The sequence below is a fragment of the Ixodes scapularis genome, unplaced genomic scaffold (assembly GCF_016920785.2).
Source record: "Ixodes scapularis isolate PalLabHiFi unplaced genomic scaffold, ASM1692078v2 PGA_scaffold8__174_contigs__length_109621045, whole genome shotgun sequence".
NCBI lineage: Eukaryota > Metazoa > Arthropoda > Arachnida > Ixodida > Ixodidae > Ixodes > Ixodes scapularis.
The window spans coordinates 92,433,113-92,456,578 of NW_024609883.1; the positions used below are offsets into that span (position 1 = coordinate 92,433,113).

The following is a 23,466-nucleotide window of genomic DNA, read 5'->3' on the forward strand; positions in this document are numbered from 1 at the left end:
AGTCCCAGTATACTGTATTATTCTTTGACCATACACATTAGGAGAAAATGGAATGTTAAAACATTGCCTACCGGCTGGTTTTCGCCCAAGGACTTCCCTTGCAGTTCCCATCCTAACTGTAGCCCCTTCCCCCGCTTCTCTCTCGCAGGTGGAGTTTGCACGTGCGCCCCTGCCCCACATGGGGGGCCTTCCCCCTCCCCGCTACCTGGGGGGTGGCTACCCGCCCCTGGGCATGCCCCCTCCCCCAGGCGCCAGGGGCAGGGGCATGCCGGGGGGCCAGGGGGGGCCCCCCGTGCCCCCCGGGGGCCGTAGGGGGGGCATGATTGCCCGGGGGGGCCAGCTGGAGATAGCCGGGGTCGTGGTGGGCAGCTGGGGCGCCAACTACGGCCAGGGCCCCAGGGGCGCCCAGGGCCCGCCCCCCAGGGGACTGAGGACCCCGTCCCACCTGCCGCCCCAAGTCACCTCCGTCGGGGGCAGGTGGGTGCCGCCGCCCCCTCTTGGTCGTAATGACGGTTGATCCACACGGTCAATTTGCAGCTTTGTTAGTCGGTACTGGAAATAGCGCTGGCGTTGCTGATGCGTTCGAGTCGGCCCTGCGTCGGCGCTGTTCCTAGTGTCGACGTAGCACTGCAACGTAGTGTGTACCGGCTTTTACCGTTTTCTCGGCGTTCAAAGAAAGCATTGAAAATTGAGTTTCAAAAATGGCAGCTGCCCCAGACATGACCAGCTGCCAAGTTGATTTCGCCTCGTGGTGTGGCTGCATCCCAACATCTAGACGGTCGCACTTGCACGTCTCGTGTCAACGTGCCTCACCCCAGCTGCGCAGTTTGCAGAGCCGGAAATACTTCTAAGACGTTTCATGAAAGCATTTGGTGCTTTTGGCACGATTGGCCTTTGAGAGAGCGCTTTCTCAAACGCCGAAATAAAGAATGGGGAGTACCTCCTTGTCTCTTACTCATAGGTATGGTTTTCTCAGTTCTCCGTAACATTTTGTCAGCAAGCTCAGCTAAATTGGTATTACGATATGTCACTCGCCCCGTTGTCGGGTGTGTGCGACTGTCTGTGCTAGCTTCCAGTGTCGTTTTCGTGCTACGTCGTTCGTGAGCAAGTTCAAGCTCCTCTGTCGCGTCTCGTTACCCTGGGAGTGAATGCTTATGCCGGTATTGTCTTGGCACGTGTGTGTTTGTGTGCCTAGGTATGGCAGCCTAGGACGTGGCCTGATGCCTAGGAGGCCACTGGGTTTCAACAGACGCCCCGGGGCACCTTTTAACCAGGTATGCGGCGTTCACCTCCCGTCTGCATCGAGCATACTGAACGCGCGGTCTTTCAACGGCCGCGCCACAGCCGTCGGCAGTCTGTTTTCCTAGCCGTCCGTCGAGACACTTTAAAGGGGCCCTGCAACGACTTTTTGGCTGGCTGAACCTGAGCAGAGAAACTGAATTAGTTTGTGGGTGACGTGACACCAAGTCGTGTGACCTCATTTCCCTGCTAAATTTAGCGGGGAAACTGAATTGGAGGGGAGAGGGGGAGGAGGGGTATACCCTCCTCCTCCTCCTTCTCAAAAGCTGCGCTTTAATTTTGCATTAGAGATTTTCACTTAATGAGCACACCCCCTGGGAGGGTCAACGTTTGAACCCTAGGCTTAAAATTAATGAAATTTACGGGGTAGGCTGGTGGTCATGCTAGAGGATGCATAACAAAATTTCTGGTCTGTCAGTTAGATGGGAAGGAAATTAGAGCAGCTTCTATCAGCAACACGCCTACATTGTTTAGTTAATCTATCGCCGGAAAACTGTCGCAGTATTCAAGATATTTATTCACTAGATATGTAGCAGAATGCCTAGGGGGTGTGCCTACGAAAAACTTTTTGTAAAAAGTTGTTCATTTCTATAAATTTTCTCTTCTCTAAGATTAATCTACTTTTTGGTCTTTTGTGTCTTCAACAAAATGTCAACATTTTTTTTATGAAAGACGTCCGTAAAGTGCCGAAAAAATTCCATAGCCGCATTCCTTATTAAATTTCAGTCAGTAGAAGTGAAGAATGGGCCTTCCCTGTGTCGTCATTATCAAATGATAGATTGACTAAAATGGAATTTATACCAAAAAGTGGAACGGAGAAAAGTGCGTTCAAAGTGCTCCAAACTCTACCTTTTCTTTAGCTTCTGTGAACAGAAAATAATTTATAAAAAAATTAACTATGCAGTGTAAACTAATGAATCTTTCTGGGAATACTCTCTAGATGTTGGTGGATATGAATATATCATTTTTCAAAAGCAACTTTTTTTGCAGGAATTCTTTTTTTCTGAGTATTGTCCCCCCGAAACGGCATTGTAGTTTCGATCTTCAAGACTGTTGCCCGACTACTAGATTAAAAAAAAAAAAAAAAAGTGATAAAACATTTTTTACTCCCTACACCGCTGCAGTCGAATCTGGAGGCTCCTTCTCGTTATGGGAAAAGCTTTTAACGACAAAATATTGTTAGAAGCAAACTGATCTGCCAGAGGACCTCCATCGGCGTACCACTCAAGCACCCCTCCACAGAGAGGCTAACACAATGGTGCCTCATCGCTAAAGCCCGACGTTTTTGTCACATTTTACTACTCACCCCTTAGAGAAATCCTTAGAATTTCTCCCTCGTGTGAATAGCGCTCTTAAGTGGAAACGGCAAGTTGTTTGTGATATAGACGGGTGTAGTGTTCTTGCCATTCTCACGGGAACACGAATGAAGCGGGGAGAGGGTTGGGCTGAGCGGAGGCTGACCGACGACGTGCCTTCTCTTCCCCGCGTGTCCAGCAGTTGAAGGGCGGACGTGCCAAAAAGAAGCCCGCGGGAAAGGCCAAGGACGACGAGGCGCCCAAGCTGGTCGGGAAGGGGAGGGGATGTACCATCGAGACTGCCGACAAGTGAGTGCCCCCGCCACCTCGCTGCGGCTTGCTGTAAACGACTTAAATTTTCGCGGCCTCATTACTTTTCCGAATTTTGAGAAGTGGGTGTCTGGGAAATATTTTGCAAGCGCAGAGCTTTGCGGTCAGTAACGGTACGATACATATTTGTTAACAAAAGGCAGTATATACGCGCAATAAATGTTTTGCAATATTTTTCGAGTCGTGAAATTTGCGGAAAGGAGGTCCTCGCAAAAATTAAGCCGTTTACGACATTTTTCGTGCATCGTGCTTTTCGCGTCTCAACTGTCTCCTTCACCGACCCGTTTTTTATCACCCTTGCCAACCCAGCGTAGCTTTTCATTTCCTTTTTTTTTCACTTTTTAAGTTTTTTTTTTTTTCTTAATCATTAATGTGTGTGAGTAGGGTGGTTGCCTGTTTGTTGTGCGCGTTCCTTCTATTTGCTCAGGTTTTTGTATGCCGTTGTGCATTCAGTCTAGCGATCGCCAACTTGCCCGGCTTGCCACCTTACTGCTGGAACGGGGAGCGCATTCGGTTCAGTCTCTCGTACGACAAATGCAGAGACACTCGGCTCGGCGGCGCGCTTCCCCCACTATGCCCCGTCGCATTCATGGAGATGCGAAGAATTTGTGCCAGCTTTCCGCCGAAAGTTACCTAGATCAACTCCTTCGGCTCTGAAACCGATGGCTCTGGCCTTACTTTCTTGCCGGCTCGTCGTCGAAAGCAAACGAAAAGGGGAGCCACGGCTTAACGGCAGTTTTGAGACGTTCCAGTTAAGTAGGCAGACGGAACTAATGGGAATTAAACGTGTCCCCCATGGGAGTTTCACAAGGAGAATATACCAAGGTTTCACTTTATTTTAGGCGGAAGTAAAGGAAAGCCCGTTGGCTTTCCAGGCTTAGGACCGAGTTTTTGCAATCTTGCGACGAGAAAATGCTTCGGCGTCGTCCATGTGGTGACCCTGGAAAGGAAATCCACTGGAGCGAAGGTTTTGCGGGATGAAACATACCCACCGTAAAATACCGGGGAAGCACCCACCCCACTTTCACCGAAAAGTGGGCTAATCTAGACAAAAGTGCCTGTGCGGTCAAATCGGTGAAAACCAAGATGGCAGCCAATAAAGAGCTTCGAAGGCAGGCTGAACGGAATCGGAGGAAGCACCTTTATTTTCGTGCCACATCCCCATCGTGGTTGCCACAACGGAGGTAAATATTTTCTGCCAATGCCAACGCTTTGGAGGGGTTGGGCACTCGACGTATAGTTTGCAGAATTTCCAAGTGTGGGAAACGTTAACGGTGGGCACTTTTGTGGTATTTAATAGTTGCGATTTTTTTGAGGAATGATTGTTTCTAACAGTGTTGCGAGGGTTTTAAGTCGAAAAGGAAACATACGGAAATGCCGATTGTTTGACTCGGGTGCCACGCCTTCTCTCATCGTAAGAGATCGGTTTTAAGACTGACGGTCGTAAGTGGTCGCGAGCGTGCGAATTAGCCTCGAAATAGAAGTATGCGACAGTGCTCCAGAAAGCACCAAAGAATTGCTCGGATCGGTCCCGTCGCCGACTGCCGCGCACGCTCGAGTGCCGGTGCACTCGCATCCGTGACAAGCCCGCGCCCTCCCTTTTTTGCAGCTGCACCATTGAGGTGAGCCAGCTAACGGCCAAGTCCCTGGAGTCTTCGTCGGACGCGAGCGGCGACTCGGGCGACGCCCCTGCATCTCGGGCCTGTCTCCTATTGGCCGGGGTCACCCTCGGCGAGAGCAGCACGGACGCGCCCGCCGCGGATGCCGCCGGAGCGACGCTTGACGGAGTAGGGCAACCCTTCTCGTCAGATGTCTAGGCGAGCGCGCGCGACGCCGCCTTTCTCGCCGACCGCCTTCTCATTATTAAGCCGCTACAAAAGTTTTCCTATTGGCCGTTGTTTGCGGTCGCGATCTCGACGGGCAAGAGTGGCGTTAAAAAGTTTTCTTGGTTTCCTATTTTATTTTTATTTTTTCGTAGAATGGAACGATGGCTTTTGTTGTGCTCAGCTGCCGTGGCGGCGTGTGGCGTTTTCTTAGCCTGTTTTCGTTTATTGGCTCCGAAACATGCGACAGGTGGGGCTCTAAAGAAGTGGGCCCTGCGATCACCCGGGCCGTCTAGGCTGAATCTTGTAGGGCCATCTGTCGCTTGGATCGTTCAAAACGAAAGGCCAGGCCATTTCCTAATGTTTAAGGTATAAAATGTGGTGCAAACAAAAACATTGTATCGCGAAAAGGCCGCTGAAAACTGGAGGGAAGACGCAGCAATGGCTATTGGCTGTCAATAGACTAGGCCATTAACGATGGATCTTTTTTTTTTTTTTCCCTAAATTTTGCAATGTGGTCAGAATTTTCAATGCCCCTTTTCGACGGTTACTACGGTTCATTTCCGGTCCCATTTCGGATTTTACCGAAGATGAAAAACGTTAGGACCTGTAAGGATACCGATTTCCGACTTAAAGTTCGGCGTCCTCTTTTGGTGCTTCTGCTTTCCTGAGATTTTCTTTGTTTCTGCGGCGAGTTGGCGGCGATGGCGGACAATTTTCTTCTTTCCTAGGAACAGACAGACAGGGACTGCTAAAATGCGACGAACTGCTGCGTACCTGCGGCACATGCGTGCGTGTGTGCCAGTGATCATTTTTTTATTTTTATGGAGAAATGTGCAAACAAAGGACTACTGGACAAGAGTGTGTGCGTGGTGCGAGAGTGGTGCTCATCTGTCGTGCGTTTCCCAGCGTCGTCTTCATCCCTGCACCTCGACGGACGAGCGCCTCTTCAATCGATGTTCCGTTTTCATTTTTCAATGCCCGAATACATCGCCGGTCTCGCAGGTGTCTGCTTCCCGCTAGTTGCGAGTACCTCAATTTTTTACGTCTTTGTTTTAAAAAAAAAAGATTGCAGCCCTTTGTTTTCGGTTTTGATTACTTCTGTCGTCCGCCGGGAGTGTTTTGGGTGTGACAATGGGGAAACCCTGTACAGTGTTATGTTAGATTATGAGAGATGTATTTAAACCGTATCCGACAAAGTAGAACCTCGTTCTCGGTCGTGGCTGGCGGAAGCGTCCGCCGCGACATTCGGATCGGTCGGCAGCTTGCTCGTGCACCGTGACAGACGGAGCTGGAATTGGGACGCGTTTCGGCCCATCGTGCCACCTTTCTGGGCGTTTGATTGTTTTCATGGCCAGCCTCGAGGTAGACTGCAACGTGGCAACGAATCGAGGAGGACGTCCTTTGAATTAGGACAGCAACGGGATCTCCTCGTTTTATCGTCGCGTCGTTCCGCACAGCGGCCAAGCGACGCGTTTTTTTTTTCCCGACAAATGTGGAAATGTTGAGCTGAGGCTCCCTTTTTAGGCGAATGATTTTGGGCGGAAAGGGGAACCGCTCCTTTGCGGTTGTGCGAATCGCTAAAACCCAAATCTTGCTGGGAAGGTAACCACAACGGATGCAGGATTAAGATGAGACGCCGCTCATATGTGACGTTTCCGAGCGCAAGCTATTTCTTGGGGGAAAAAAATGCTGAAGTAAAGTATGTAGTTTGACAACACTCGGACCTAGGACGGCTCCGATCTCACTTTCTCAGCGACGTTTAGTCGTTCCGAACCGCCGCGCGTGGCGTCGGACGACCGTTGAAACTTCCGAGGGTGCCAGTTGGCAACCCTCATCAACCAATGAACACAAAGAAATCGTGCAACTTCTGAGTTTGAAGCGTAAAGATAGGCCTGGTAGGCCGCCACTCACTTTGCGACAACCCACGCTAACGTAAACGTAACAAAGAGCAACATACAAACTTATGGCGCCGGTGCTAATTCATGGCCCCGCCGAAAAGAAACAAAGAACCTTTTGTGTAAGGTTTCACCCTGGCACGTCCCGCTGCCTCTGGAGCGAGGCATGCCGGGTTCGTCCTCCACCGTCTGTATCATTTTTTCGCTTTCTTGAGGAGGTTGAATGCCCGGCGTAAAGCTAGTGGCATCAAGTATCGCCCACACGTGGCTTTTTGCGTTTGTTTTTTCTTCACGTGTATACTCCCAACTTGCAATGTTAATCATTCGAATGCAAAAAGGGCAGGGCCTTTATTAATCCTCTCTTTTGTGCCCTTTTGGGTTTATGCTTGGTTCTGTTTAACCATGTACAACTAAACTCTGACCGTCTTCAAGCAGTCTTTTTTTTTTTTTCTTTTTTTTGTTTGGTAGTTGCTGAAGAGCCTCATGGCCCTGCCCATTCCCCTCGTGTTTTTCTTTCTTTTTTTTACGAGTTTAGCAGCCTCCCCTAGTAGCTTTGTGCCGTTCAAAGGACAGCTTCCACTACCCTTCCCACCCTAAACGTATGGAGATAATGATAACTTTAGTGTTTGTCTATTGTACCGCTACTTGAGTGTTCGCGGGCAAATCGACAACGCCGGAAGAAAACCGGTCGTTCGTTCGAGGGATCCATTTCTTTGTGCTCGGTATTAATCGAACCAACAAGTGTATCGAAACTTTAATCTATCATAGCAAGCTCTTTTTGTCCTCAAACGAGGGAGATGGAAAAAGTAAAAAAAAAAATGTTTTGTGTCGGTAGTGTTCAAATGCGCCGTGCACCGTTCGGTTCTCGAGATGCATCGCGATGCGATAATCGCCACCCGTAACACTCTCTGCCGGCCAAACGCACCGCGTGGCCGTGTCTGAGACGAGGGCGAAAGAAAAGCATAGGCTTTTTGAGTTCCTCTTTCAGGGGTTGCATGAGGTCGTGCTTTTGTTCATGATGTATTTGATAATGATAGTCTTTGTATTTTGTGGCAAAGCTCTGGGTGGGAGCTGTTAGTGTAAGCAAGCATAGTTCTCTGCCAGTCCCCGGTTCCGGCGCATGGCTTGGCCGATCGCACCTTTTCCGAGCATGTCTGGCACCTCTGTCGTGGTGGCATTCCAGATGGTACTGGAGTGGTTAGCAATCCACTAGCCAATCATTAATTGACCGAAATATGGTCACTGGTCATGATTAGTCAGGCAGATTGATTGGCGGGTCAATTACAGAAAGGACACTAAGAGTGATTTTACCAATTAGCTGAATGATCACTGACTGAATGAAAGTGATCGGCCAGCCTGGCAGATGGCAACAGTATATGCTGCCACTGTGCACACCTGCATCATTGAGAAGAGCGTAAGGTGCGACGGATTATGCTCGATTGAGTTTGCGATCGACACGCCGTGTGCTGGAACTGAAAAAAAAGAAACGGCTCGCGACTTTTGGTGGGCAGTCGGCGAGTTTTGTTTCGAGGGAACCTGGCATTTCTGGTGCAACGTGGCTTTCTCTAGTTTCCCTTTTCAGAACGGCAAACAGTTTGAAAAAAAGAAGTGTCATCTCTTTATATTTTTTTTTATTGCCCCCAGTTTTGTTTTTGAAATGCACATAATAACCTGTCTCTTGTTTTAGATGAAAAAAAGTAATCGTAGTAAGTGGGTTGTCTGTATCTGTCAAGTTGGCACGAGCATTATTATTGCCGCGGCAACTACGAAAGCAGTGTGTTTCTCTCACGTTTAATGGTTTAATGGACGTCTGCAACGCTCGCAAAGTTTAACCGGAAACAGTTCTGGAAAGCGTCACCGACGAGGCTCGACATGGCGGGAAACGCCGTTCGGGTCTTCAGCGGCGTACTCCTTGTTTCTCTGTCGGAAGGCTGGCACGGGCAGCAGAGTGGTTTGGATGTAAAGGAAGGAAGGAGAGGGGGGGGGGAGAGGGTTTCCGCGGAGTCGGGCAAAAACCGGTCACAGCGGTGCATGGTCTTCGACGGTTTCTGTGCACCCTTAAAATTGGCGGCGCCAAGCGCGACTCGAATGCCTCTAAACGTCTGGTACATCTGCCCTAAATTTTGTGGGAGGGGCGTTTTTCTGCGGAGATGCAGCAAAGCGAGGGTCGTGGGGTACAAGAAGCGCGAAGCGGAGGCTCCGGATGGGAGCCGCGGTCTGTGCGCGCAACTGTTGCGCTGATAGAGAAACGTGTACCTTGTGTTGCCAGTTTTGTGAATAAAAGTGATTGTTTTCCTCTGCACGGTTTGCCGTGAAAGTGGGGGAAGAGGGCTCGCACTACTGTGCCGGGAACGCGTCTCTGACTGGAGTGATTTCCGCTTCCTAAAATCTGTTCCCTCGATACCCGACGACGACATAGAAGTGTCATCCTGGCACCGGCAGAGCAGTGGATGTGGTGGATGCCCGTCTCACTGGGTGCCTTCGGGACCACTTTGGGTGCAGGGGCGGTATGGGATGCAAAACATAAATGTCAGAGACACGTCTTGGTACTGTTGTCACACCCTCCGACCTGCACCGTTGCTTTTGGGCGACGCTTTGCCCCTTTGCCGAGACAAAGTGGGGAGTCGTTCCCTTTACTGGTACCAGAGTGGTTTCATTCCGACACTTTTATTTACTATTTGGAAGAGGATGGAGAGATTCGGCGTTGGGCAGAGGTGTTGGAACTATTCGGGAGATGGGGGAGGCGACAGTAGTTGTGGTTGGGGGGGGCCACAGTGATTTTGTGCCCCCCCCCCCCCCCCATTGTTTCCATTAAATTTCTAAACTGCCCCTCCCCGCCTTACTGGTTCAGACTCCACTGACGGTGGGTGCGGTATGTTTGTCTGCCCCATTCCATCGATGCCCTTGTGTTTGTTCGAGGAGAGTTGGGCACATCAGGAGATTGGTTTGTAGTACTGAAAAGTAATGCTTTGAATGGACCTTTTACTGAAGGGCTCTGCTTGAGTGTGCACTGCCTACCACTAAGCACCTGGTTATTGCACATTCTTTGGTAATAACTTCGTAAACGTCTTTGGTGGTGTTCGGTGTTTGCAACATCCAGAATTAGCCTTTACTCTTTAATGATGATAAATAATCCTATTCTGAGCTCTGGTAGACTGCTCTGAGAGCATTCAAGGCTCTGAAGGAGTTTCACTCGTCTACTTTTGGATGTCATCTGCATATGCGAGAGTTTCCGCATAACTCCTTTGAACTCTTTTGTACTTTCTTAGATTGCTAAAAAAAAAGCATTAGAGCAGCAGCAGTTTTTCATAATTCTGTTTACGCCTTCAACAGTCATTAAGATGGTGACTTTGAGTATCATTTTGTTGCACATTTTCGTTTTACCTTTTTTTTTTAGCGAGCCCTGAAACAAACAAAAACAAAATCCTATGACGGCTTGTAGCTGAGCTAGTTGGTGCATGCTTGTTAAAATGCCAGCTGAGCGTTTTAAGGATACACACGGGGACAAACAGAGTCCGCAGTGTGTCTGTCTTTCTGCTTGTCCCTGTGTGTCTGTCCTTGAAACGTTCGGCTGGCATTTTAACAAGAAATTTTATTCTGAGCTTTACTTGAGCAAAAAGTTCTGAACTAGGTAGTCAGTTTATAGGAGTGCAGAAATCATGTAGCAAAAGCCTGTTCGCTGGTTTAGCAAGTTCAGGTAAATCGAACATATGGTGGTGTTCATATTTGTGTGAATTTTTTTCGATACACATATTCATTCGTGTATTTTTGATAGTTTACCTGCAACTGTTGCAAACCAGTTGGCGAGTGCTATAACAAAACTAAATTATTGCTAGCATTTATTTGTGCATGGATTGAAATATCTAGGGTGACATGTTTGATTGAACGCCGATACAAAAAAAGTAGGTTTCCATACAACGTTAATATTAGAAAAAACACTCGATAAAAATGAATGTCATTCGCTGTGATGACTTGCAATGCACGATGGGAAAAACAGCTCAGAAAACGCGGACTACGAAAAACGAACACGACAGGACAATGTTGTGTGCCCACTATGTACAACGTCAACCAACTGACAAAGGACCGTGCGGTAGGTAAAAGGTAATCGATTTGGCTGGAGGATCCAATCTCATTTACAAAACTTCCCGAAGCAATGGGTACGCTCCTATGTCGCCAATGCTGAAATTTCAACGCGTTTCGCAATCTGCACATTGCGAAAATTTTCTGAAAATTGATGGGAAGATATGCGGTGTCGCTAGCAGACGACAGTCGGCGGCCGCCGTTGTTTACGTGCGCGAAGGCACGTAGCGGTTGACCCAGTTCTCTATGCGCATGCGCAATAGCTCACTATTGTTTGCCACCTTTTGACGAAAAGCGTAACACCCAATTGCGAATGTTGACGTAAGCTTGGACACTGACAAATCGTAACCGTAACATCTGTCCAATTAAACCGGAAACATCGCGTCATTTCAAACGCGAGCAGACAGGAAAAGTCGGCGAGCGACGCGAGACATTGCGCGAGAGCCGCGAGAGCGAGTCGCCGCTTCCGCCATCTTTAAAAGGACAGCTCTCAGCGAGAGATTATTGTAAACATTTGAGACGTGAAAACAAACGCGTTTCTGCCATTACGTCTAAATAACGAGCCACTCAGCATAGTCTAACGCTATAAAAATGACGTGCGCATGTGTCAATTAATACGAGTTCTTGCCGAAGGCCTCGCAAACGAAGCAAGTAAACAACGACAGTCGCTGCGGAGGTGTCGCCACCTGTTGTCGCCTTCTGACGTCACCATGATGGCGGCGGAGGCGCAGCGTAATGTATGAAACCGCGGTTGGCGAGTTTGGCTCATGTGCGTTGTTGGACGGAGCGAACCCCAGCGCCAACCCGAACCCATGTCGTAGCCGCCGATCAGCCGACACGGCCTTGTTGGAGCCGGCAACGATGGACCCTACGTTCAACGTGGGGCGGTTCACTGGCCCCAAGTTCAGTCATTCCCACTATCAAAACAACATCGTCGTCGAAGCAGCCGCCGTGCCGTCGCCCTGGTATGTCCTAGTTTCGATCTCTTCCGTGCGCTGGTCGTCTGTTTTCCCTTCGTTTCCTCGACTCGGATGGAAAGAAGAAGGCGTAATTTTTGGGTGGAGGACTGATTCGTCGATTGGCGTACGCGGATCGGAGGCAGAGCTCTAACGAGGGGCCCTCAAAAACCAAAAAAAAGCAAAAGCTAAATTGGCGTCATGCTGCAAAAAAATGGCCAGCAGTGCGTTTGGCTCCATGACTGGGGACGACTGTCTTGTTTGCCTCGCGGCTTCGTCGTGCGTTGACCTTATTGGCACGCGATGCGTGCGAGCGGCAAACCCAAGATTAAACAGCCGTTGATCGGCTGGCATTGTGCTATGTTGTATTGACGCTCGTTTTTGTCGGTTTTTTGTTTTTCGGCTCCGACCGTCCGCGCTGCGCGGCGTGCCACCCGCTGCCTTCCCAAAGTTGGGGGCGCTTGTTTACTTCGGTTTTTTTTGTTTGTTTGTTTTGGGCCACAAGAAAAAAAATTACGATAAAAAACAAACGACAAGAAGCGATTCAACTTGCCGACGATCACGATACCTGCTCAAGTCGGGCTCATTCTGTTTTGTGCGAGGGACAGTTTTCGTGGTTCTCGTTGCTTTCACCCCCCCACCGGCACCGTTTCTTTTTTTATGTACTTCGTTCGCTCGTATTTGTCTTTAAAAATCCACGTCTACCACCACCACCGCCGCCGCCGCGGGAAAACAAGTTCGACCTGTTACCTTCATTGAAAAAATGTGTTGTTTTTTTGCCGCGGGTTGTTTTTGTTTCTTCTTCGGACAAACTCCGCGGGAAGCGACCAACTTTGCATTCCTATTCGATTTCCCTGCCCTGAAGGTTCAGTTGTAACGATTCGTGGTCAGAGGCACGGTCACAAGTTGGTCTCTGATCGTGGCGTATGCCCCGACTCGCTTTTGATTAATTTTTTTTTTTTTCTGTCATTTTTGCCTTTTCTTTTTTTTTTTTTTATCTTGTTAGCGTTGGCTGTAAACAGCTCACTTCACAACCCGTGTCTGTGTGACCATTTTTTTTTTCTTCTTTTTACTGTGGAGTGTTTTACGTGTTTTTGTTGAGCTTGCTACCACATGCACATCTTTACAGGCTAAATTTATCGTTTTATCAGCACGTTGAAAAAAGAAAAAAAGAGAACGAAGTACCTATGAAAGCGTGCTTGTTTTTCTGCTTTGAATCGCGCCAGATAACGCACCATTGTCTTTTATGTTTGTTGTGTTTTCAGATACCGTTTAATTGCAGTTAAGATGCCCAGTTTCAGGAACACAATTAACATACATACCTGCCCAGTCACAAACCTTTGCAAAACTGAACAAAACAATAATAAGTTTCTACCTTGTTTTCAGAAAAAAAGGTAATAATAATAATCTTTATTGGTTCAGGAAAGCCATTGCAGTACAGAAAGGCACATCACGCTACATCATAACTTTGCGAGAAAAGAAAAGTCTGATGGAGACCAGCCAGTGCTGGGTTGCTCTTAATCCACTTTAATTAATATTTAACGCAGCTGCGAGCGCGCATAAGAGAACTGCCTCTGCCAGGTGTTGAATAGACCCCTTCAATCTCGTGGCTGTACATGTGCACAAAGGCTCACTTGCAAGAAGCTGTACTTCATACTTGGGCACATTCAAATACCTGCACCACAAAGGGAAGCTTGCATAGCAGGCTGAAATATTTCCTTACTCTCGATATGGGGTTGCTGGATTTGATTGATAACGAGACTGATATCAATGGGGAAAACCAATGCAGACATGGAGATTATAGTCGGTGACAGGTTAAGAATTGAGGGGAAACTCTTCGCCCCCTTTCCACTTAGCAGAGGGAATGCTGAAGAGGGAGGAGGGTGGAGCTTCTCGTAAACTCTTGACCTTTCATCGACTATAGTTTGGCCTTGTTTTGGCTAGGGTATGTCATCAGATATCCATACTATTTGTATTCAGTGACACGCCTGTTAAAGTAGGATGGAGTCACCGTTGGCGATATATGACGGTTGTCCAATAAGTTCTAATCCCAACATAGAAGCAAGAACTCTAGGTCCAAGAACACTGTTTTATTTTTCAACCCAGCCCCCCTGAACATCAACCCACTTAACACATTGCTTTCCAAGTTCTCTTATATCCTGAAGAGAAAAATCTTTTCTCACTCCTCTGGAAGTGGTGATCAATTCCCTCCTTGAGTTCATCATCATTGAGAAATCGGTGTCCTCGGAGGTTTTTCTTCAAATGTCGAAACGGGAAGAAATCACTGCAAGGGCTGGAAAATAGACTGGATGGTTGACTACTTCAAACCCGCATTCCCATGTAGTGTCTTGTGCAATGTAGAAGGTGTGTACTGGAGCACTGTCGTGAAGAAGCAAAATCGTCTTGCTCGGTTTTTCCTGGCATTTCTCTTTGATGGCTTTATGCAAATGAGCCAGCACTTGGGCGTAATAGGCCCTTGATACCTTAGTTTTCGGGTGGTAGGTAATTGATCAGCAGAACACAGTCCTTCTCCCCCAAAAATGTTGCCATGATCTTGCTCGTAGAGGCTGTCTCAAATTTTACGGGCTGGAAAGAATCTTGCGCTTCCAAGCCATGCTCTCGGGGTCCCAGTGGTAGATCCGAGTTTCGTCCCCCGTCATCGACCGCCAGTAAAGGCAGCTCTCAGCAGCATTCGTCATTGCTGACATTTCACGATAACATTCCACTCCATTCTTTTTCCTTCTAGCTGTCAACATTTTGGGAACCCAATGCGTGCAGACCTTGGACATACCCAAATGTTTGTGATAGTTTCCACGGACATAGTACTAATGCCCAGTTCTTTAGCAACCTCGAGAATCGTGACACGCATATTCATCGTGACCGTGTCTTCCACTTTGCGACGCATTTCTTCAGTGGCGACTTCAACTGGACGACCGGCCAGTGGGTCGTCTTCCGAAGACTCCCTGCCGTGCTTAAGGGGCCACTGAAAAGAAAAAAGAATGTTCTTTTTAAACAGCCTGGTTGGGACACGTGTGTAAAAAATAAATTTTATGCGAAAAAAAAAATATTTTTCTTCTAGCAATAGTATTGGCGCAAGATTTATTTCAAATTGTGCATGCAAAGTCCACGATGGCACGTAATGTTCATACTCTTTCCACCTGAACGAGATGGTCATGCACTCTCTCCACCTCAACGTGATGGTCAAGCCAGTCCACCTTGCCTTCACGTGCCCGAAATGCCGAGAGAGGAAACAAGTGAAAAAGAAGGCGACTACTGGCTAAATTGCCTCTCGCGCCATCAATATTGCTCTAAAAATTTTTAGAGTGCAGCTCTTAGGCACCCGTTTCTGGTTTGAGCGGCGTAGCCGTCAATGTAACCGCACGGTGCATTATGAGGCATTTCCCATAATGCACCGTGCGAGGAGGAGGGGAAGGAGAGGAGGGAGGAGGAGGGAAGCACCTTGAGGGATGAGGGGAGGAGGAGTATCAGGGAGGAAGAGGAGGTCAGGAGGAGGGAGGAGATGCATACCCTCCCTTCAGTGTCCTTTCCGCCTCCTCCTCAAGAGCTGCGCTCTAATTCGGCGTTACAGGGTGTTGTAAACATTGTTCCTTTTTTTTTTTCCACATAAAATTATTTTTTAACACACGTGTCCCAAACAGACTGTCTAAAAAAACTAAAAAAAAATAATGTTGATTTTGAAAAATGACATATTTACATCCATTGACATTTAGAGAGTATTCACAGAAAGTTTCATTTGTTTACACCGCATTGTTATTTTCTTATACACCAATGTTAAAGAGAAAGTAGAGGTTCGAGCTCTTAGAGCACATTTTTCTCCATTCCGCTTTTTGGCATAAATTTTACTTTGGAAAACTATCATTGTTAATGGGACAAAAGAAAAGGCTAACTCGTTATTTTTTTTTTTATGTGGAATTTAATGGGCAATGGCTTTTTTTACTTTGTGGATGTCTTTTATAAATTATGTTAAGAGTTTGTTGACAACATGAAAGGCAAGAAATTCATTTGATTTTTCAGTGCAATGTTAGCACAAAATAAATTACCCTTAGGAAACTTTGTTTTCGCAGTTCCACTCTCCAGACATTTTGCTGCATGTCTAGTGAAGAAAAATGTTGGCTATTACATTAGTTTTCTAACGATAGTTTTCCTAAACAACGTCGGTGTTCCTGATAAAAACCACTATAATTTATTTCGCAATTCATGTACACATATAAAGCTTTACACTGCATTCTGCCTCACAACCGCCTGTATATACTGTAAATTTCATTCATATTTAGCCAAAGGTTCAAAAGTCAACCCTTTTGGGTAGTGTCCTCCCTTAAACAAAGCTACCCAACTTTTGACAGTAGTATACAACGGCACACTGTCCCCTCTCCCCCACACACTCTTCATGCGCTCAAGAATTCTTGCTGGCACTGTTCCCGCTTTCATCGAAAATTCGATTACGTCACGGTGCTTTATGCTGTCCTTCGCTTGTAGCTGTCTGGCGACCTTCAGTGTAGAGCGGCACGAGATCGACTGACAGTGGCGAGCGATTTGACTTGCAACTTTTGTCTCAATGGATGATGCGATGTGCATTTAACAATACCCCTCGTAGGACACGTTCTATAAGGACTTTGTAATTTGTGCGCTAGGCTAAGTGAGACTGTCCAAACACACACTTGGGGAGTTTCAATTTACGATTCAATTGAGTCATTTATTTTTTAATCTCACGTATGGCCAAGGCCTCGATATTGATGCACGGGGATTTAGTTACATAGTAGTCAAAAATTGTAAAAATTTTGTGAGACTGAAGTGAGATAGATATGTTAACATTATATTTCTCTTCCCAGTTACTGTATGAAGGATGCAAACGTGTCGCCATGTCATCCAAGTCGTGTCATGAACCACAAAAGCTAGGGCTGTATCTAAGTGGCGTTTGAGGTGCATAAATGCAGAAAGTTGATTAGTTTGTGTAGATGTTTGTAAAAGAACATCCTACACTCTTGGTAAGTTGGTACGCTTGGGGTGCGACGTTTGTAACGGTAGGGCTTGCTGGGAACGTTGGAAAGCTTGAACACAAAATTATATTTTTTCAGGAATTGGAACTAGCTTTCACTACACCTTGGAAGTTCACCGATAGTTATCGCATAACACAGTCCTTCGAGCTCGAACATGTAAAATAGCGCATTACCGTAGTGATACCCATTCTGCCCTGCTTTTCGTTGAGGTTTGACCAGCAGAATGGTTCTTGGCACTGTGATGTGGAGGGTCTTTTAGGGCCAGGTTACCTTTGAAATGATGGACTTTTCATGGACCATTGGAAAGCCTCGAAATACTCCCGAAATATCTTTAGTTACAAATCCGTGGTAACCCTCTAACAGGACCAAAAAGCTAGCCTGTTTTTGTTTTGTTTTTCACGGCTGTGCCCCCCTCCCCCCCCCCCCACCCTGACACAGTAAAAGATTGGAACGTGCCTCCCCACTTGGAAACACCTTCCTCCTGCTCTTCCGAAAACACAGGAGTCGGAGTGCGAGAGTCGGGGCAAATAATCCGGACGAGCAACATGTTTTTTTCTCGGAGCTGCTATCTGCCAATGCAAATAGCAGCGCCGTTTCTCCGGCGCGCTTCTCCAGATTGCGTTCCCGGTGCCTCCGCGCTGGCCACCGCAGTCCAGTCATTGCCCCAACGAAGGGGTGTTGAAGGGATGCAGCGGTGCCCGTGGACGCGTTCGTGCCGCATTCATGGGCGTACCAACCGGGGGGGCAAGGGGGGCACTTGCCCCCCCAGTTCTCAGAGTGGGGGGGCAAGGCATGCGTTTTGCCCCCCCTGAAACGGCCGCCACTGGGCAGAGCAGACAGGCCGGCGGCGCCCAAGGAATACCAAGGGCACTGCCCCCCGACCCGCGCGGGCATATTTTTAACGCGCAGGCGATACAAACCCTAGCAACGGTGCTCACGCACGCCGGATTGGCTGGTTTGTGGAGCCTTGCCCCACGAACAAGGCTACACGGTAACCTAACGGAATCCATCCGCGAGACATGGGCGGGACGGGCCGTCCAGACCAGGACGTAGGCCCTTACACAAAATAAAGTTTTGCTTGCTTGCTTGGAGATAGGCGCTGCCGCCGTCAACATAGGCAGCGGATGCAATGCGTGTTTCCGAATAGGTAGCGTAACTTAGTGGTGAGATGTCTGCCTCATACGTGTCAGACCCGGGTTCTATTTATGGTGTGGGCCGGCTTACTTGTTTTTATTTTTTTTCTCGAACATTTTGTTTTGTCGAGGCATTTGGCGATATTTACATTTCTGTTTTACCATTAACACTAAAAAAACGAATGTTGTTGACGAAACATCGCTAAACTAAATCGTATCGACTCTATTTACGGAAGTGCATGGGGGGCAGCGGGGCTTGGGTTGCCGACCGGACGCCGCAAAGCGGCGTGTACGGGGGGTGGGGGGGCTAGGTGGGTTAATAGATTTGTAATTAGCAGCCGCACACCGTCACCGCGAAGCGGCGTGAACGCAGTCGCGGGGGTGGGTTAACGCGCTTCGAGCGATACACGAGCAGCCCATCCGGCGTGAGCGTCGTTGTTAGGGGTTCTATCGCCTGCACCGTAAAAGGAGCAGTGTGTGCACCTCCTGTAGTGGGCAAGAATTCCTACATTGGAGAGAAGCGGGGACAAGCCCTTTCTTCAAATGCGTCAAGTCACCTTGAGCTTCGGAATACAAAGAAACGCCACTATTCGGAGCTAATCCCACAGTTACTCGGCCTCTCTTGCGTCGTGTCTTTTCGCTCCCCGAGCCTCGTAGCAGTGTTGTTGCAGTGCGGGGGCTCGTTAAAATTCTGGGTTTTTTTGGACTATCTAAGTCACTTTCTTCCTTCCCATCCCCCCCTTTTCTACTCCGCATGCTTCCCCCTCTGCAAATATCAGCTGACCTTCCGACATCTTTTCTCTTTTGATAGGCAAAACAACCACTAAAATTAGAAAGTAATTTGTAATTTGAGTGGAAGTCACTCGGAAAAGTAGTTAAAGTAAACTACGAATTACTAGAATATAAATGTAATTAAAAGTTACTAAACTACCCAGAAAAGTAGTTAAACTACAGTAACTTGAGTAAAGTAGTTGAACTACGTACAAGTCTGGCCCGGCAGGCGCTCTGCGTAAGGGTTTTCACCTATCTGCCTAGCCCCGCACACCATCACATGGGCCAAGAAAGGTGTAGTTTTACTGCAGAGGAGAAATCAGTAGGGTCCAAGATGGTGACAATGGAGGATGGGGGACTGTTCCAGTGGCTGATGGCTTGAGAAAGAAATGACCAATTGAAAGCGTTAGTAGAGTCAGAAATGTGTTTGATGGTGCAGACGTTGTTGAGGCGAGAAGATGTTCGGTCGGAGGTTAATAACAAAGTGGTTTTGAGGTCGGGAATGTGGTAGTAGATTTTGTGAATAAGACACAGCTGAGAGACTTTCCTGCGAAGCTGCAAAGAGGACATGGTTAGTTCAGTTTTTAGCGCCGAAACACTGAAAGAAAAGTCATAAGTGGATGAAATGAAGCGAGCAGCTCTGTTCTGAACTGCCTCTACAGGGTATTGATGAGGTACGGTCGATGGGTATTCCAGATGGTTGAAGCATATTCTATTTTTGGTCTGACGTACGTGTCCAAGGTTAGCTTACGGACAAAGGGTGGAGCGCTTTTTAAGTTACGTCTGCTTAGTCCAAGAGTTCCAGATGAATCGGCAGTAATGACTTCAATGTGGTTATTCCAGGGAAGGTAAGGTGTTAGTTTTACACCAAGGTATTTATACACAGTAGCGGTCTCAATCAGATCGGAGTCCAAGAAGTAATGAAATGACGGAGTGGTTTTTTTTTCTTGGTGAAGTGGATTAGTTTGCGTTTATACTTGTTTAATGACATAATCCACTCTTTGCACCAATTGTTAATTTTATCTAGATCTTCCTGAAGCTGGTTATTATTTTGCACACAAGTTACTTTGTTATGGATGACGCAGTCGTCGGCGAAAAAGCGTATTTTTGAAGAAAGCCCAGTGGGAATGTCATTAATAAATATTAAAAAGAGTAAGGGCCCAAGTACGAACCCCTGCGGAACACCAGAATATACATTTAATAAGGAAGATTCATGATCATTATGGACGTGACCTGTACACGGGAAAAAAAGAAAGTCACGAATCCATGCAAACGGTTATTGGTCGAGGCAAAAAGATGATAGCTTAGAAAGAAGGCGTTGATGGAGGACACGGCCGAACGCTTTGGAAAAAAAAACAAAAAAACTGCGTCAGTCTGGACGTGACATTCAAGGTTAGTGTGCAAGTCATGGATGAAGTCGCAGAGCTGTGTTTCGCAGGAAGCTACCTTTTGAAAACCGTTGCTGCTGTTTAAAGAAAAGAAATGGGATGATATGTGCCTCATGATATTGGAGTAGAGGATATGCTCAAGTAGTTTGCAAGAAATTGAAGTCAAAGAAATAGGGCGATAATTAGCTGCGGAAGAGCGGCTGCCCTGTTTAAAGACTGGGAATTACCCTCCCCACCTTTTGGTCAGATGGAAGGCAGCTTTGAGATAAGGACTGAATAAAGATGAGTTTCAAATACTCACTAGAAATAACACTGGTGTTTTATTTTAAATTTTAGAGTTGATGTTGTCGGTTCCAGCGGACGAAGTAAGTTTTAGTTTATCAATCAATGTTTTAATACCGGTGGAGTTAACGTTAATAGGATGCATGCGCTCGTAAAGCTCTTCAGGGAGAGTGGGGACGGAGTCCAAGCACTCGTTGGTAAACACTGATGAAAAGTATTCGTTAAACACAGAACTATCATGCCTCGACGTTGCACATCCGACCATTCCTAACTCTCCCCATCTTCCTAAACGTCCGTGTGTGTCCTAACACCAGAAACCGGAATTTTAAAGGTTAAAAACGGCACGTTGCGAATATGGAACGCGCACTTTCATGCAAAGCTGACGTCAAGGGATTCAAATCAAAAACATGCATATTTACAATATTGTTATCTCTTCTGGCTCAGCAACGGTTGCATCCGTTTTCGCGCACGAAACGGCGACTCCCAGAGAAAGTAAGAACGCAGTGATTGCCTTTATTTTAACAATGTAAACACACTTGCAGGCGTGCGCTGATGAAGCCTCAGAATCAAAGCTCTCGTAGTGTGATTCGTGACTGCGCCGGCTACTACCCAACCTCGTTGTCACGCCACTTTCTGCAAGCAAACACTAAAATTGCCAGTAAACACACAAAAGCAACATCGATACAATTGTCTTCTAGAATATCACCTTACTTAGTCATAACTGTTTCAATAGGCACTACAAGTTGTATTTGTTTTAAGAAGAAGCAAAATTTTTTTCGTAAGAAAAAACAAAATATCAATGTTAAGTCTGGTAACGTTGTAATTTTGCCGAATCATTGCCAAATCTTTAGAAAAGTTCGACAAAAGTTGCGCCGAATTTTCGATTGGGGGGGGGGGGGGGAGAGGGTCTGGTTTGCCCCCCCACTCAAAAACAAGTTGGTACGCCACTGGCCGCATTGTTGCGACCTTCCTTCTGTTGCCGTTTGCCGGTGTGGGAGGGCTTTATCTCGTGCCTTGCCGACCTTGCGTGCGTCGAGATTGTCTGGGTTTCACGGTTGGCATCGACAAGTGGTCCCAAAATGGCAACGAAGGACGTCGCAGAAACTGGGGTCTTTGCTGTCAAATGTCGCGATTCTAGAGGTTGGTCTAAGAAGTCTCGGCAGAAAGCAAGAGCAGACACGAGTGTCAGCGTTGCCACGGCGACTGCCGAAGTTTCCGTGGACCGTCGAGCTGTAGAGCAACTTGCAGCAGAACAGGCGTCTGTTACATCCGCCACCGCCAACAACAGCGTGACACATCTATGACGTCCAAGGGTGGAAATCGAGGGCACCATTTTTTAGGACTCGGTAAAGAATCGCAAAAATATAATGGCTGTTCACCGTTGAGACGCGCTCGAAAGGTTGTCGTCACTGGGAGCATCGTTTCTTCAGTCGCTCGGTCTCGGCCAAAAAAAGTCAAGCCTCGATTGGGTGCCTCGCTTGCGCCGAATCGTTTCTTTGGCGGGTTAGTCTCGGCTGAAAAGATAAAGCCTCGAATCGGTGCCTCTTTCGCATCGAATCAATGTCGACTACCTCGTGCCGATTGTTGGGCGAGTTGGTGCTGGATTTTAGAATGCACGGTAGCGCTAGAAGACAAGGACAGAAGGAGGAGAACTGGACACCACTGTGCGCCAACTTTCAACCGTTTAAACCGTTGAAAGTTGGCGCACAGTGGTGCCCAGTTCTCTTCCTTCTGTCCTTGTTTTCTAGCGCTACCATGCATTATCACATTGACTGCCTCACTGCCTTCTTGAATGAGCTTAGACTTTGTAGACACCGAAGATAGCATTATGCGGGGACCTTTTGCTCGGAACGCATGCCCATTTGGTGCCTGAATATACGTAGGTTAAAATTGATGCGACAATTAAAAAAGGAGGATGTGGCCTGCATCCTCTCTTTATTTTCAGGAAGCCGAGTTTCTTGAAACGATCGGGAGGGAAAAGAATGAAGGAGCACCGTCCCGTCGTCCCAGTTTGAATGAATTCTCGGCGTATTTGAGCTGAATGAATGGAGGCCGACGTTCTGGGCTGCCGCCCTTCCTTGTTTGTTGGGGCACTCATCCGAAACTCGGCTTGCCGCTTTGGCGCTGCCGTTTTCCTCTTGGATCTCCGCTTCGCCCGAGCTCCCGACAGTTTCACTGTGGCGGGTGCAGGTCGCCTGCCGACCTGGAATGTCGTTGGAATTGGTTGAAATGTTGCGGGAGTCATTCAAATGTGCCACATTTGGCTACCTTTTATTTGTCTTGGCTCGAGGGTTTGTTCTGACCTTTACCTTGGTTCCGGCGTGGAGACAATACAACATGCGCAGCGAGAGTCTTTGATGAACCGACGCACAACACATTTGGACTTGCGAGTTGCCGGTTGGCCGAAATGTGGACGAACAAATGCGTGCGAAGTGAACGGCCAAACTTTTCTGGGAGCAGGTCTAGAGTGTGTTCTGTCCAATTCAGGGTGAATGGGACTGTGCCTCATCTGATTGGAATTTTCTTTCTTTTTTTGTACTCAGTAACAGCATATGACATAGCACAACTCCTACGTCCTTGGCGATGTGCATATTTCGAAAGCTGAATCGCCTCGTGAGATGCTATCTTTGAGAGGAGACGTTATGCAGCGCCTTTACTTCTGCCCTGTTTCCGTTTCGGTTGCATTACTCATGGCCACCATTTTAGAAATGAGAGAAGCGTTTTCTTTTCGTTTTACATTCCTCCTTAAGCTATATGAATCAGGATCAGCATCAATTTGCACCTGCTGAAAGTGCACACTGTTCTTTGGCACTTTAGCAATAAACAAGGAGAGTGGCTACATTTGCATGGATCCAACCAAAGCACATAGAATTCAAAGGGGACCAGTCATCTGCACACAGTCCTCTTCTAGCTTCCTCTTCTGCTCAATGATTTCCGTCAAATCTCTATTCGACGTGCTGTGCTCACATCCATGTAAACATGGCCAGTGACAAATTTAGACTGTATCAAGACGGAGGATTTGAAAGCGCAAAAGACTGAGAAGAGAAGGAGGGGACAGGACAGAGTGCTTATTAGACTGTATCAAATTATATCTCCTGTAAGCATTGCGTCTCTCTTATCATGACATGTTGCTTCCTGAAATTCTACTCCGAAGAAGATTTAGGTAGAGTCTGGGAAGCGCGGTCAGTTTTAC

At 47.4% G+C, this 23,466-nt stretch overlaps 2 protein-coding genes across 2 annotated transcripts in view; both read left to right on the forward strand.

Annotated features, from left to right (window-relative positions):
• Positions 1-8,945, forward strand: part of LOC8040670 (constitutive coactivator of PPAR-gamma-like protein 1 homolog) — a 30,580-nt gene extending 21,635 nt beyond the window's left edge. The window contains exons 11-14 of the mRNA XM_029967727.4: positions 149-477; positions 1,196-1,274; positions 2,797-2,903; positions 4,534-8,945. Coding sequence (XP_029823587.3) covers positions 149-477; positions 1,196-1,274; positions 2,797-2,903; positions 4,534-4,741 — 723 coding nt within the window. The 3' untranslated portion in view covers positions 4,742-8,945. The remainder of the gene's footprint in view (positions 1-148; positions 478-1,195; positions 1,275-2,796; positions 2,904-4,533) is intronic.
• A 2,059-nt stretch (positions 8,946-11,004) lies between these two features.
• Positions 11,005-23,466, forward strand: part of LOC8040671 (protein capicua homolog) — a 42,481-nt gene continuing 30,019 nt past the window's right edge. Inside the window, exon 1 of the mRNA XM_029967730.4 lies at positions 11,005-11,690. Within this exon, the coding sequence (XP_029823590.3) occupies positions 11,461-11,690 (230 nt within the window). The 5' untranslated portion in view covers positions 11,005-11,460. The remainder of the gene's footprint in view (positions 11,691-23,466) is intronic.